Source organism: Urocitellus parryii, chromosome 9 (assembly GCF_045843805.1).
Source record: "Urocitellus parryii isolate mUroPar1 chromosome 9, mUroPar1.hap1, whole genome shotgun sequence".
Taxonomy (NCBI): Eukaryota; Metazoa; Chordata; class Mammalia; order Rodentia; family Sciuridae; genus Urocitellus; species Urocitellus parryii.
The window spans coordinates 61,174,428-61,190,927 of record NC_135539.1 but is presented as its reverse complement, the minus strand read 5'-3'; the positions used below and the strand labels follow the sequence as shown (position 1 = coordinate 61,190,927).

General features: G+C 34.3%; 1 protein-coding gene across 1 annotated transcript in view; it reads right to left on the bottom strand.

Annotated features, from left to right (window-relative positions):
• Nucleotides 1-16,500, bottom strand: part of Malrd1 (MAM and LDL receptor class A domain containing 1) — a 656,113-nt gene that overhangs the window by 569,589 nt on the left and 70,024 nt on the right. Inside the window, exons 9-10 of the mRNA XM_077802928.1 lie at nucleotides 13,358-13,450; nucleotides 11,414-11,621 (exon numbers count right to left, since the gene is read on the bottom strand). Of these exons, the coding sequence (XP_077659054.1) occupies nucleotides 11,414-11,621; nucleotides 13,358-13,450 (301 nt within the window). The remainder of the gene's footprint in view (nucleotides 1-11,413; nucleotides 11,622-13,357; nucleotides 13,451-16,500) is intronic.

Below are 16,500 nucleotides of genomic sequence, written 5' to 3'. Positions count from 1 at the left end.
TTTAACACCAAATTTGTGAGGAAAACAGCAGGTTTCAGAGCACTTGGCAATAAACTAGAAATTCCTACAATTTGATGTTTCTGAGAAATTAGCTGTGATTGCTTAAATTTCCTTTCCATAGAATAAGAATCATAGAAATAGCCTATCTTAGATATTAGTTTGGGGGCTAAATTAATACTATTAATTTAAAAACTTATTTCTGAAATTTTCCTTTTATTACACCGAAATTGTAACAGTGGGGAAAGGAGAAGTAACATAATCATTTGTTAGAAAACAACATAGTTTTGACAAGCTTCCAAAAATCATATTGCCATCATCTTAAATAATAATAGATATTTGCCACTGAGCTTTAAACATGTGTTAGGAATTTTACATATATTAACTATCCATCTCACAAGCCACATGTATGAAAAATACTATTATCCCCAAAAGAGAAAAATGGAACTCAGAATCCTAAGCGACTGGCCTGTGGTATATTTCAGTAAATGGCACACCTAGACCTTGAACCTGAGAGCCTCTGACACCAAAGCTTAAACTATGAAGCCACCCAGGCCTCCTAATTAAAAAGACTCATTACCATGTGCTTACTTCTGACCATTATTTTCAATCATGTGCCCCATTTGGTTGATGTATTGAATAAGCTCATCACATTTTAATACTCAAAGGATCTTTAAATCTCTGTAAACCAGAGTGCCTGGTTTCAGTCACCAGGTATATTTTGTCACTAACTTATCAACTATAGATCTATAGAGTCACAGAAATCAGAAACACAAACATAAGAACTAGTACGTTAGAGAAGCACCAACTGGGACACCAGCATGGCTGCCTGGGGTGGTAGCAAAGGGAAGGGGCAGCACAAAGAAAGAATATGCGGTGGGGAGTACTTTGAAGAAGAACTAATCCCAGTCTTTCTCAAATTATTCCATGAAATGAACATTCCCAAGTATATCCTATGAAGCCAGTATAACCCTGATAACAAAATCAGACAAAGACATGTAGGAAAGAAAACTACAGACAAATCTTTCTAATGAACATAGATTCAAAATCCTTAATACAATATTAGCAAACCACATTCAAAAATATACTAAAAATATAATATATCATGATCAAGTGAGGTTCATCTCAAAGATACAAGGTTGTTTAACATACATAAATCGATAAATGTATTTCACCACAGAAATAGAATTAAGAACAAGAATCACATGATCATCTTAATAGAGGCAGAAAAGTCTTTGATAAAATAAAATAAACATTCATGTTAAAAACACTGGAGAAACTAGGGATGAAAGGTTAATAAAATAGGTACTTGTCACTCTGTTTCTCTATATGCTTAACAAAACACTGTTGAAATCTTAAGAACTGTTTGCTAATCTTGTTCCCAGAATGTGCTGTCCCCAACTATGGACTGTCTGCTAATCTTGTTCCCAGAATGAGCTGTCCCCAACTGCCAAACTACAAAATGTGACTTCTCTCCCTGCCCTCTCCAGGGAAAGTATATAAGCTCTGCTCAAGCTGTTCTCAGGGCTCTATCTCTCTTTGTTATAGAGAGAGCCCTAGCATGCTGGTCTCCAAATAAACCCACCCTTCTGCTTTTGCATAAGACAGTCTCTTGTGGTCTCTTACTCCGATGTTTTGCCGGACCCTTACAGGGATAGTAGAAATTTACCTCAAGATTGTAGAGGCTATATATGGCAAACCTGAAAGAACGAACAAGGCTCGTCATCAGAGAAAATGCCCATTTATTGCGGAACTGCTCTGCATATTTATAGAGCCAGGGTGGTTTTACAGTTATGACAGTTTAACGGTTGAAGGGTTTGACAGTTGGCATGGGGTGCTTTCTGATTGGTAAGTAAGGATCGTGTGGGTCACCAGGGCCAGTCTGATTGGTGGGTAAGGATCATGTGAGCCAGCAGGGCTAGTCTGATTGGTGGGTAAGGATCATGTGAGCCAGTAGGGCTCACCATTGGATGGCTCTTCTTGGGGGATGGGGAAGTTCTTTGGAGCCGGGGGACTCCCAACAAAACCTAAAGTCAACATCATACTGAATGGAGAAAAACTAAAAACTTTTCCTCTAAAATCAGTAAAAAGTTAAGGATGTACACTCTTACTACTTCTATTCAATATAGTTCTCAAAACTCTAGCCAGAGTAATCAGGCAAGAGAAGGAAATTAAAGACATGTAGGAAAAGACAAATAGGAAAAGAAGAAGTCAAAGTATCACTATTTGCTGATGACCTGATACTATATCTAGAAGACCCAAACTATTTCACTAGAAGACTCCTAAAACTGAAAAATGAGTTTAGCAAAGTAGCAAGATATAAGATCAATATTCATAAATCAGTAACTTATCTGTGCTCCAACAGCAATTCAACTGAGAAAGAAATCCGGAAAACCATCCCTTTCCCAATATCCTAAAAATACATATATATATACACACACACATACATACATACCTGAGAATTAATCTAACCAAGGAAGTGAAATATCTCTACAATGAAAACTATTCAACACTGAAAAGGAAATTGAAGAAGACCTTCAAGGAGAGAAAGACATCCCACGTTCTTGGATAGGCAGAATATTGTCAAAATGGGCATACTACCAAAAATAATTTATAGATCCCATGCAATCCCCATCAAAATACCATTGACATTCTTCACAGAACTAGAAAATACGTCTGTAAAAATCATTGGAAGAATAAGAGACCCAGAATAGCCAAAGGAATTCTGAATAAGAAAATAATGCAGGAGGCATCATAATACCTGATCTCAACTTATACTGCAGAACTACGGTAGCAAAACCAGCATGGTGTTGGCATCAAAGTAGACATGAAGACCAGTGGAATAGAAGAGAACACACAGAAACAAATCCACCTACTTACAGCCATCTGAAACTTGACACAGGTGCCAAAAATAACCTTTTAAACAAATGGTGCTGGGAATGTTGGGTATCTATATGTAGTAGAATGAAATTAGATCCCTATCTTTAACCCTACACAAAAGTCAAATCATATTGAATCAAAGACTTAGGATTTAGAGCGGAAACCTTGCAACTACTCGAAGAAAACATAGGGTCAACACTTCATCATGTAGGTATAGGCACTGACTTCCTCAACAAGACCCTTAATGCTCAAGAAAAAAAAGAAAAAAACGAGAATCCGTAAGTGGAATGCTGTAAAATTGAAACGCTTCTACACAGTAAAGGAAATGGTCAAGATAATGAAGACAGAGCCTATGGAATAGAAAAAAAATTCTCTGCTAGCTACTTTTAGCAATATATAAATAATACACATTATTTATATTAAAAAACTCAATGCCACAAAAAAATCAATAAATGTACAAAATAACTAAACAAAACAAAGCAGGGTGAAGATGCCTCAAAAAAAAAAAAAAAAGAAAAGAAAAGAAAAAAGAAAGAAAGAAAAGCCTAGGAATAGAATCACTATATGACCCACTTATCCCACTCCTTGGTATTTATCTGGAAGAACTAAAATCTGCATACTAAAGCAAAATAGCCACTACAATGTTTACAGAAGCACAATTCACAATGATCACATTATGAAATTAACCCAGATGCCTGTTAATAGATGAATGGATCAAGCAAATGTGGTATATATGCACAATGGAGTTTTATCCAGTCATAAAGAAGAATGAAATAATGGCATTTGCTAGTAAATGAATGGAAATGGAGAAAATCATGCTAAATGAAATAAGCCTCACTCAGAAAATCAAGGGTCAAATGTTTTCTCTCATATGTGGAAATAAAGCAAAATAAGGTAAAGAAGGCAGTGGGGAAGGGGATTGGATGTCATAAAGATACAGGGAAGATCTGTGGAGTAGGAGAATGAGAAGAAGGGAGTAAAGAAGAGAAAGGGAAAAAATATGAAATGAACCAAGGAGATTCATATTATATACATATACAAATGTACTAAAGGGAATATTTCCTTTATGCCTGTGTAGAAACTACCAATCAGAAATAAATACATAAAGGAGTGAAAGAAAGATCAGTAGAGGAGGGAGAAAGGGTGGGGGAGGAAATAGGGGAGGAAAAGGGAGAAGTAAGGCAGATTCAAATCAAATTCTTTGTATAATTTTGTAGAAAGGAACCCAAATACTATGTATAGCATTCTAATAGAAAACAACCCAAGAGCCACGGTTTGCCAGGAGCTATCAGAAGCTTACCAAGAGGCAAAGTAGGATCCTTCTCTAGAAATACTAAAGGGACCATGGCCTTGCCAACAGCATGATTTCTATCCCCCCAAATTAGAAAAAAAAATTAGGTTGCTTTAAGTCACCTAGATTGTGATGTTTCATTATGGCAGAAAGCAGTACAGAGAGCCCCAGTCCTATTTTCAAGAAGAGTTTCTTTGTAATCTGTTTTGTGAAAGCTGGTAAACACCAGTCAGTGCCTACGAAAGCTCATTGTGCCAGACGGAAAAATAAAAAGGACTCTAAATAAGGTGATAACATAGGAAATGGAGAGGGGAAAATGGCCATTCCCATGTCTCCAATCTTGAGGCAAAAGCCAGCATAGAGCAACCTTGGTTGTAAAGTAAAAGAATGTACTCAAAAAACAAAACAAAATATTCAAGGGCAGTGCACAATGATAATACCACTTCAAAAGCCTCTGCATGTCAATGAAATGACTTACTTTTTCAAACAGTCATATAATGGATATATAACAAAAGATTTATTTGTCCTTGTAAGCAAATACTATTTTCTACTCTGCATTTCCCCCCAAAAGAAAAACAATTAAGTTGACTATCTTATAATTATGAAAAGGTGGTGCACACTACCAAACGATACACCAATATGTTGAGAAAGTGAAGTGCACATTTACTTAACTGGAAACCTATTGCTCCTGAATATGTTTTTCTTTTCTTTGTTCCGGCTACTGTGTTCACAGGATACTGCTGTTGATAAAACTTACACATCAAAGGAAAGCGTGTTCTGTTTATTGATCCAGTCAAAAGCACCTGTAATCGGTTACAAATGTATGAAATATGATATGTCAAGAGCTTTGTAATGTTGTGAACAACCAATAAAAAAAAATAAAAATAAAAAAAAAGCACCTGTAATCTAGCTGTGATTGTCTCCGTGGACATTTAAAGAGTTTTCTGGTTAGTTTCCTGGTCCTCTGTGAGCTTTGCCACACAGTCTCCTAAATCTATTGGTACAGTTTAGCACTATTCAAGATTCAAAATGTATACCTGACTTCCAAAAAGTGCCTAAAAGTTTCACTTTCCTAGCTGTGGACTTAGCCAAGGAATTCTTCTACTGATTCTCCAGGGCACACCTAATTCTTAGAGACATCCTTCCCTAAAGTAGAAATATTCCAAGGGTAAGACGACCTCATGTCTGGCTGGAGCCAGGATTACCGGTTTCTTCTTCTTGTCCTAGCATAATAATTAATCTGTCTTCCTTATTCTTTCACTTTCCCTGCTTGGGTAATAAATTTAACATTGCTCTGTTGAAGCAATAAGTTATATAAGAAACAAGTCCATACAAACACTAATCTTCACTGCAGGTGGCGGCTGAAGTAGACATTCTAATTCCTCAATAAGACACTGGTGTGAAAAGCATTAGGACCAAAGAGTGTGAAAGTGGAAGGACCCATTTGACTGATGCATTGCCCAACCTCTCAGCATACTCTTCACAACTGAGTCCTGTCACTCAGTCGCACAGATGTAAAGAAGCTTTCAAGATGAAAATAATTTTGAAAGAATATATCTTGAAATTTTGGCATTAGGACAAAAGTTCAAACCATTTCTTTTACTAACTAACTATATGTTTTATAGGTTAAAATGTCAATCATGCCTTCCATACAACACTAAACATGGCTGTCCTTTGAAAACCAAAATTAATTTTTAAAATCCATCTTCATAAAGATTTGTGACAACAATGTGGTGCAATCACCTCTGTGAAAGTCTAGGTGAATTGCTCAGCTATTTTTACCTCTGACATTTGTTCCAGTACACTTAAAAGGAATTTTTTTAAAAAGCTAAATATTCTAGAACTTAACTGCCCTATAAAATATAAGTTGAGTCCCAGTCTCCTAAAGTTGAGGTTCTCTCATTAATAATATCTCCCTACATAATTCAAAAAGTTTAAGGTGAAGTAATAAATACTCAAAGAAAGCCAGGAGGATCAAATGCATACTGGCAACTATTAAATGCCTATCATGCTAAGTACATTAAATATTAAATATTTGTAAAATCTAAAACCTATTATCTGTTATAAATAAATTGCATTAATTGTAAACAGGCATTTTGATTATTTTGTTGCTTTTCTTTTAAATTTCTGTGATCATAGAGTATACTTCACTATCTCTAAACAGAGCTTGAGATATGACACTATTCACAATTTCAGAGAAATTTCTGTCAGTCTTCGTAAGTTAGAGCAATGTTTTCAGATTCAGAGAGAGCTCTCTCTTACATATTTAACCATGGTAGCATATGGGCACAAGAAAAAGAATTTCATTGTAGCAGCTGAGAAAAATTTCGGATCATAAAATATCAAGTATTTAAGAAACCTCCAGTTCAGTTCTCTATGATAAAAGAATGAGGAACATCTCATTTGGTGAACATGTATTAGGTTTTAATAAATATAATAATAAATATTTTGTTAATATTTATTGAAAACTCACAAGGGTCATTGATACACTAAACTATATAGATGAATACAGTCTTTTCCTACCCCTCAGGAAATATTTTAGTATTCAACAATTAGTTTTCCTAAATGTGAAAGATTTCTAGTGATAATATTATAATAAAAATCAAATGCATTGTATAGTGCCCTGGGTTTGCATTTCTTTTACCTGAATATTATGCCAATTTCCTTTGTGAAGATTTATAATTCATAGTAGCTTTTAAATTATCTGAAAGTTCTACCTTAAAAAAAAAGCCATTTCCCACAGAATTTCCCAAGTCATTTTGGCTTCAACACAGATCACTAAATATTAAATTCCATCTTTTTTTTGGATTATGGTGGATAAGAATTTAATATATAATCTTTTCCATGTATCCTTATTGAAAATTAGTGTTTGTATATATACATATGTACATATATATGTGTGTGTGTATGAGAAAATTTTTCTTTTTAAATAATTTTTATTGGTTGTTCAAAACATTACAAAGCTCTTGACATATCATATTTCATACATTAGATTCAAGTGGGTTATGAACTCCCATTTTTACCCCGTATACAGATTGCAGAATCACATTGGTTACACATCCACATTTTTACATAATGCCATATTAGTGACTGTTGTATTCTGCTACCTTTCCTATCCTCAACTATCCCCCCTCCCCTCCCCTCCCATCTTCTCTCTCTACCCCATCTACTGTAATTCATTTCTCTCCTTGCTTATTTTCCCATTCCCCTCACAACCTCTTATATGTGATTTTGTATAACAATGAGGGTCTCCTTCCATTTCCATGCAATTTCCCTTTTCTCTACCTTTCCCTCCCACCTAATGTCTCTGTTTAATGTTAATCTTATCCTCCTGCTCTTCCTCCCTGCTCTGTTCTTAGTTGCTCTCATTATATCAAAGAAGACATTTGGCATTTGTTTTTTAGGGATTGGCTAGCTTCACTTAGCATAATCTGCTCTAGTGCCATCCATTTCCCTGCAAATTCCATGATTTTGTCATTTTTTAGTGCTGCGTAATACTCCATGGTGTATAAATGCCACATTTTTTTTTATCCATTCATCTATTGAAGGGCATCTGGGTTGGTTCCACAGTCTAGCTATTGTGAATAATTTTAAGTGCAAAGTTCTGTAGGATTAAGTATGTTCCCATGGCTGAGAAACCATCCCCATCATCCATCTCTAGAACTCTCATCTCCTCAAACCGGAACTCCATATCCATTTAACCCCAACTCCAGTATTCCTTTCTCTCAGCTCAACAACCACCATCCTACCTCCTGTCTCTGTGAAGCTTTCTAGTTTAGGTTTCTCATAAAAACAGGATCATATCCTGTTTTCCCTTCTCTGTCTGAGTTATTTCACTTAGCATAATATATTCAAGGTTCATCCATGTTGTACTATGTGTTTGAGAATTAGATCTAGTTCATGTGTGAATTTTTTATCTGCTGTAGACCTTTACTTTGTTTGGCACATGCTATATTTTAATTATTCTGATAGGAATGTTTTTAAGCATTACATATATTTTATTTTTCCCAAGCTCATTGATGTATAATTGACAGTCTGTATATATTTAGGATATATACTATGTTTATATATGTGTGTATGTATAGTGCACTATTTACCATAATCAAGTTAGCTAATACATCTATCAGCTTTCACAGGTGCCATTTGAGTGTGTATGTGTGCGTACAATACACACATGTGGTGAGAATACTAAGATCTGCTCTCTGAGCAAATGTCAAGTTTACAAGAGTATCATGAACTATACCACCATTCTGTACATCAGATCTTCAGAACTTGTTACACCTATTCCTGAAATTTAGTACCTTTGACCAACATCTTCCTGTTTCCCCAACCCTTAGCACCCAGCAACAACTGTTGGACTTTGTTTCTGAGTTTGAATTTTTTTTGAGATGCACATATAAATACTATCATCTGTTTTTATCTTCGTCTGCCTCATTTCACGTAACATAATGTCCTCCAGATTCATCCTTGTTGTTGCACATAGTAGGATTTCCTTCTCTTTATTAATGAATAAAATTCATACACAGCTCACTTTTTGATTCATAGTCATCCATCAAGAGGATGAAGTTGTTTCCATCTCTTGACTATGGTGAGTGAGGTTGCAGTGAACATGGGGTGCAGATATATTTGAATATTCACTGTCTTCATTTTATGCGGGATCCTGCTAATAAACGTTAGAAACCTATTGTTTGGTATTCCAGTGATGCTCTTGGGGACTGGTGAAGTCATGAGTTTAGGCTTCTGTCTTGAGAGCCTTTGGACTAGTTTGCCTTCAGTTTTTATGTGAATGTTTTTACATGCCATCTGTTTCTTCCCTCAACTGTCCTAATTTTCAAAGCCTCTTTGGCACCGTGGTTCTCAAAGTTTAGCATCCAAATGCATCACCTGGGACACCATTGCAATGCAGACTTTCAATCTAGAGGGTTGTGTTAAAGCCTGAGGTTCTGTCTTTTTGAACCAGTTCCCAGATGCTGCTGCTGCTGCTGGAATCCATGTAGTACAGGAAAGCAGCAAAACACCAGCAAACCCTGCCACCCTTTCATTTGCCTGTTGTTGAAAAGCCACTGAGCTAGAGGCTCAGTAAGTAGATTTATCAAAATAGTCCCGGAATGTAAGGACAGCTTGGGACTGAAAGAGAAACTGAGTGAGTGTGTCGTTCAGGAAACACACACTGGTGACAGAGCACCAACTGACAATCTTCACAAGTTTACTATTTCAGTCCCCAACCTGTGGAAAATATTCCTGGAGCCCCTTAGCTGTGTATTTGAGCTATACCATCCTAGAGATTCACTCTGAGTGAAATAAAAAGAAAGACGGAAGGCATTTTGTTTGTGCTCCAGGCACTTGGAGATTAAAAAAAAAAAAATAGAAATGTGTGTAAAATATTTCAAAGTATTTTTAAATGGAAGGTTCTCATTTTGGAAGACTATATGTGAACATATATGTGTATATGCATATGCACATTAAATATATTAGTACAAAAAGTATGTATCTAGATCAATTTGAATAACTGAATTCTATGTAATTTCCCCAGAGCAATAGTAATTGTACAAACATTTATATGAAATATTCATTTTGCATCAAGCTATGTGAATACATCCACATATAATATATGTAATAAGACTTTATTTTTATGTCATATCCTCTATATCGAGTTGACTCAACCAAGCAAATATGAGAAGTTTTCATTGAACAACTGAGAGGTGACATTATTGGGAACACTTAAAAGACCAAGTGAAATTATGTTGAAAAACATAGCCATCTGTCCTGCATTCACTCAAGGATATAGCAGAATAGTATTGAGATCTACTCTAGTGAAAAAAAATGCCAGTTTAGCAGTCAATGAAACTTCCATAATGGAAGAGAAGTTAGACACTATGACAAAATCAATGCTAAAAATCAACTAATACTCCAGACAGGAATTTTATTAAGAAAACCTGCAAAAGGAAGAGAACATAGAACTATTTACTACAGGGAAAAAATAGAAGGAAAGAAGTTAAGTTTCCAAATGCATAATTGCAAAGAAATATGTAGTTTTTCAGCTGTTTCAATCAAGAAGCTGTCAAAAAGATGAATTTCCTCAACAGAAATGAACCAAATTGTCTCTTTAAATTTTTAAATAAAGGAATATTGCATACATTAGAGAAATAAATGCTCCTCACTTTATTCTTTTTCAATGAAAAAAGAAAACTAACCTAAAAACTCCACTGAAATCACATTGGTCAAGAGTTTATTTGGCTTAATAAGTGAGGTGTTTGAAGAATAAATTGAATTGCTGATTACAGGTAGGCCAGAAGGATTTCTCCCTTGTTTTCCCATCATCTCCTCCCAATGTCCCTCTTCATTGCTCTTAATGAAATCCTTACTCCCCCACCAGGAGAAGTGTGCAGTACAAGGATCTTTTCATTATAAAGGTGACACTTATCTTACTGCAATATTTCTTCCTGATCAACAAAATATCTCACTAAAATAAGGTGCTGCAGCAAAATAAATGTCGAAATTTTAATATATATTTTTAAAAAACCCTTATTTGTGGCCTAGAAAATAGATTCATTTTGTTGGAATTCATGGTTGCTAAAAAGACACAAGAATCTGAGTTGCTAAGTTACCTCATATGAGAAACTTCATGTGGGTTGTAAATTAAATTTCATTTTATTTGAAATATGACTGGGTTTGAATAGTAATGGGATCTCTCATTATCCTTCCTATCAAAGATTCTTCATAAGAGGCCTGAAAGGAAGGTGTTGGTCTAGTTTTGCCCTCATGATTGCCAACGATGGCGGAAGTGATTTCTACAGTCACAGTGGCTGCCCTGGAGGCAATGATAGCCCTTCTCTTTATTCTCCTTCTCTTCTGCATCCAAGAGGTTCAGAAAGTAAGAAAGAAAACATTTAACAAAGGCTAGCAACCCATAATTTGTGTCTCTAAAGGGAAAGTACAAAGAGGTTCCCTCTCACATCCATCTTTTTCTTTAACCAAAGTACATGTGCACCACACATACACAATGACACAACATTAATTGTATCTATTTTTTGAACAAATAGAAAGATTCTGCAACTTTAGCCATAAGCACTAAAACATGAATACACAGACCACCAAAGGAATACTGATAATAGTTTCAGAGTGAAAACGCACAGTCATCTTATGTCATAGAAATTGACTTTACCTTGATTGAAACAAACAAGTTGTGAAATCCAACAGCTGTGAAATAAAGCTGGTCAACAAGTAAACTATTAGTTGACTTACAGCAAGTTGTTGGGTCTTCATCAGTCCCATCAGAGCAGTCCTGTCTGGAGTCACAGACTGAATCTTGGGCAATGCACTGGCCACTGGCACAGGTGAATTCCTCTGCAGAACAAAGCTTTCTGGAGAGGGTCTCTCCACAGGCATAGACCCACAACTGGTCAAGCCCAATAAAACTTCTCTGGCTCAAAAGAACACCTTCAAAAACTATCTGTAAGGGAAAATAATCAATTTATGAATTTATAATTTCTTTTAAAATACAAAAAAAAAACTAAAAAGGGATCACAAAGATGACACAGTAATTGAGAAAAGAACCTGTTTAAAGAGCAACCAAATGCAAATGAGAACAAGGTTCCAATTTGATAAATTTAACCCATACTCTTAAGACTGATGGGCATATTTGCCCTACTGAGGCCTCTGAAAAACCACCTAGGATCAGATAAATTTGGCATCTCATTTAACCTTCTAAATGTTCTTGACTTGCAAATTTGTTACTTGGGAACCATCTTTACAGATCTCTCTTTCATTTCATTTTCAAGGAAAATAAAAGCACTGTCATTACCTGTACACAAAGAGCTATAAGTCTGGTTTTTAACTACTAAAATTAGTATTTAAATTCATGAAGAGAAATGTCAAGAAAATGGAAAGGGAGGCAATATAAAAAAGACAATTTTAAAGAATATAAAAATCAATCTTGCATAAAAAAACATGAGGGATATATATATTTAAGAATTATTTTAGATTGATTTAATTTGCAAACATTTATTTAGAAGATAATGTTGCATTTCAATAATGTTTAATCATTAAGAAAAGTTTGTATAGTGTCAAGTTTTTGTATGGTGTATTTTTTCACAGTCAGTATCATTTATATATAAAATATGTACATAGATAATATATGTATTATTTATTTATTATTGGATTGACAGCTGGGCATTATCACAGTAGCAAGAGATCAGATAAGCACAAGAAATAAAATTTGTGTTTTCAAAACTTGTTGAGATTAAATGTAGGTCTCAAAATCTGCCATTATTGAAAAGCACATTTCATATGCACTTAGAAACCTATAATAACTCTCCAATTTATTTTCCTTTCATTTTACTTTCTTTTACTTTGAGTCAAATAACAAGACAAACTACCTTCAGTTTGTGGAAAAGAAATGAAATTCATTGAGTCCCTCTTCTAGAAATTATAAAGATGAAGTATCAGATTATAAAAAATATAAATGGTATCAAAACATTAACTTAATAGAAAATGATATGAACCTCAAGTTTAAGATGGCTTCAAATATGCTATGATTCTGAAATTACTACTTCACACATGGGATTTTAAAAGTCTATATAGTAAAAATCTCAGTGTTTTGGGAATGCATCCCTTTAACAACATAGGAAATACATGCATGTGGTACTACTATAAAGAAGTGAAATTGGCTTATTAAGCTATACAGTCTGATTATTTTATACTCAAATCCAGCACAAATTAACTGTTCAAGGGACTATTCACCAGTCTCTCATTGAGTACATGTATACTGCAAATATATCTTGGTATAGACAATCATCCATGTGTTATAATCCTATGAGCTAATATATTCAATACATGTGCATATAACTCCACTGATTTTCAATACCACTTGACTATTTATCTGTTTCATAATATAAGATGGTTTTGTGAGTGCAATGCATGGAGTTGGGGGCAGGAGGTAGGGAAATTCACAGAGAATGAGCAAGCTTTGATCAAGAGTAGACGCACCCTTACTTCCTCTTCTCAAGGGAAATTTGACCTGCTAAGGACCAGGTACAATGAAAAGAATGAAATTACTGTCCCCAAATACACAAGTCTACATTTCTAATTTAAATACTAATTTAAATTTAGCAATGGATGATAAATTCACTACTGTAAAGATAAAAGTTAAACTTATGATAATTTTTTTTTGTTTATTTCCTATGATACCTTAAATGCCTTCAGACCTTCCGGTATTAACACATCTACTTTCACCCATTTGCTGTGAGTTGATGTATTGGACATCCAAAATATTTCTTCTTCCTTTCATTTGAAGAAAAATATATTAGTCACTTTCCAAATTCTAGCTTCACATTCATGTATGTGCTCTCTTAATTACATTTTAGTTAGGTACTAGGAAATCTAAAATATTGGTGGTAAGAAGGAATAAGTGAAATAAAATTTTAAAAAAACAGAAATTAATGTATGACTATAGAGCAAAGCTGCTTTTTTCATTCAAGAGCATTAACACAGAAAAAAATTCAAATAAAATGTCAAAAGAAATAAAGTAACTGCACTTCAAAAATCAAATTCTAAATAGCAATTGATAATAGCAGCAGTTTAAATTTTGATTTCAATGTCATAATTACATGTTCCAATATTTTCATGATAGTAGAAAGAAAGAACAGGCAAACATTTAATGTAAAGGTTAATAAATAGTGTTTAGATGCATTTTTGCATCTTTTCCATTAATTTTTTTTTCAATGGGAGAATTGAAGTTTCAAACAATATAATTATTTTTTGGAGATTGTGTTCCTAAGTTCACTCTTTCTGTCATTCCATCAAAGGTCTTTTTACCTCTTTTAGAATATTCCATGTTGTGTACCATATAATGATCATTTTTTTAGGTTGTCAAATGTATAAAATTTTACTACATACTTTGAAGTAAGACACTCAATCAAAGTCCATAAGATGCTCCATAATTGTGCTCATAGTTTTGGTCTCTTGAGTTTATTGACCATGCTTTTATGCTCTGAAATAATTTGGCTTTTCTTCAGATTTTTAGCAAGCATTCTTAATTTGATATTTTCTTGGAAAAGATAGATCAATAGGGTACATTTATTTTTTTAATGTATCAGTATTGTAAAAACATGAAGAATGACACATATATATTTTAGAATGAGCTCTGAGACTGGCCTTGTTTACCTTCTAGTGTAAAATAAAAAAACAATCTGGAAGATGTCATCCAGTCGTAATTCTAATAACACATGACAATTTTTTTTTCAAATTCGTGTGTTTACCTCCTTGCTCGGCTTCACTTATTTTAGTTATATCCAAGTTTTTCTAAAAATTAATTTTTTACTATGTAGTCCCACACTCTCTGATGTATATGCCAAAGTTTCGAGTCGTCAATATTTCATAATATAGTCTAAGTCCACTGAAATTCACTTTATGTCATTACTCATTCATATCAACTGCTCAAACTTCCAAAGAATAGCAAAGCACAAGAGCTAGATGTATTTTCAGCTGATAGTTTCTATGTCCTATCAGGATGAATTGGTTTAAAAATGTTGAGACATATAACCAAATTCTTTTCAATAATTTCCGACATAACTTCAGTTATTTAGCATCAATATGCTATACCCTCCATGATGCTTTTAGCAACACTGTTTGGCAAACTGTTCAGCAGTTCCCCCAACATTTGTTTTACAAAAATAATATAGAGCAATTCTGATATTTTACTTCACAATGCTGAGTTCCCTCTGTTCTACCAGAAAGTGAATGTGGATTTACTTTTTGATTTTTAAGTGAGCAGAGTTATTTCCAAACTTGCTGTTCATGTACTAAGTTAAGGGTGTATTATGAGTGAGATCCAGATTGTCAATCAATCTCTCTCTCTCTCTCTCTCTCTCTCTCTCTCTCTCTCTCTCTCTCTCTTCTTTCTCTCTCTCTCTCTCTCACACACACACACACACACACACATACACACACACACACACACACACACACACACACACACACGTTCTCCTGTCTGACAACACAAGCAATGATAAATACAGTTTCTTCTAACTAAAGGAGGGCCGCTTTTATTTTATCTCTGTTCTTTTTCTCCGACCATGTAGTTATTTTTAATAGGAGTCATTATACAAAAAAGTAATTTTCAGCCTCCAAAAGCTTCTCAAGGCTTTTCTAATTTTCTATTATCTTAAAATCAATCAATCTATAACAAACTTTAAGAAAGTATCTTTGCTACCCCAGACCAGGATCAATAATGCCAATTAACCTTTCAAGAAAAAAAAAACGTTTATTACCACATCTTTCAGAGATATCAGCTTATTTTTCTCTCTTCCCCTGAAGAAATCAAAGCTACCAAATTCAAAGTTGTTAGTTTTTATTTATTTGACTACTTTTGATTGCATCCATGACAGAACCACATAATTTGGCAAAGATCTTCTTTCAAAGAAAACTCATTTTGGCTTTAAAAGTGTATAATGCAAGAAAGAAAAAAAAACATTCTTAGGCATTTTCTCTCCATTTTAATCCACATTCATCCTCTTTGGCAGTGTAAATGGTACCACAAAGTGGTTACTCCACTATCCATAGCTCATTGGCCTGGAAATTCTCCTCAAGAAAGAGGCTAGGTTATTGCTATGGTTATTACTTTATAAATGATGCATAGAGAACTAATGCCAGAATAGCTAGGTAATACAAACTAGAAGTGCTGTACACTTTAGCAGACTCCAAAACAGTAAACTCTACCTAACAAAGTGCCGTCACCTTTACTTCCTGCTTCCCACCTTCTCCTCTGAAAATAATAAAAATAATCTTAAGCAATCTCATTATATCCATCCTGGTTCATGTGCATACACCTACATTTATTTACAGATACTCAGAGTTAAGAAGATGTAATTTTCAAAAATAGATTTTTTAAATGATCACTTTGGAGACCTTTTGAAGTATGTGATAAAAACATCTACTGTGACTTAAATGTACTTTCCTACATATTTTGCATCAGTAACTGACATGTTATGTATGTACAGGGCAGCAAATAGGACATCAGAAGATAGGATGTCTTGTAGAACACTGGGTATCCAATGAGCCCACTCTGAATCAATATTCTAAGTGTACACCCAGTTGTTTCTGCTTAACACACTAGATCAGATCTGCCATTTGGATTTCTTTTCTTACTCTGTGAGGCACAAAATCTCAGTAACTCTATTCTTATATGATATGGCATCTGAAGACAATTTGTTTTCAGTCTTTTCTTGGACAGCCCCAAAGCCACCAGAAGAATAATATTGTTCATTTTTAATCATTCATAACTCTATTACATACATATATTGAAATTTTAAATATCCATCATTGATGTTCAG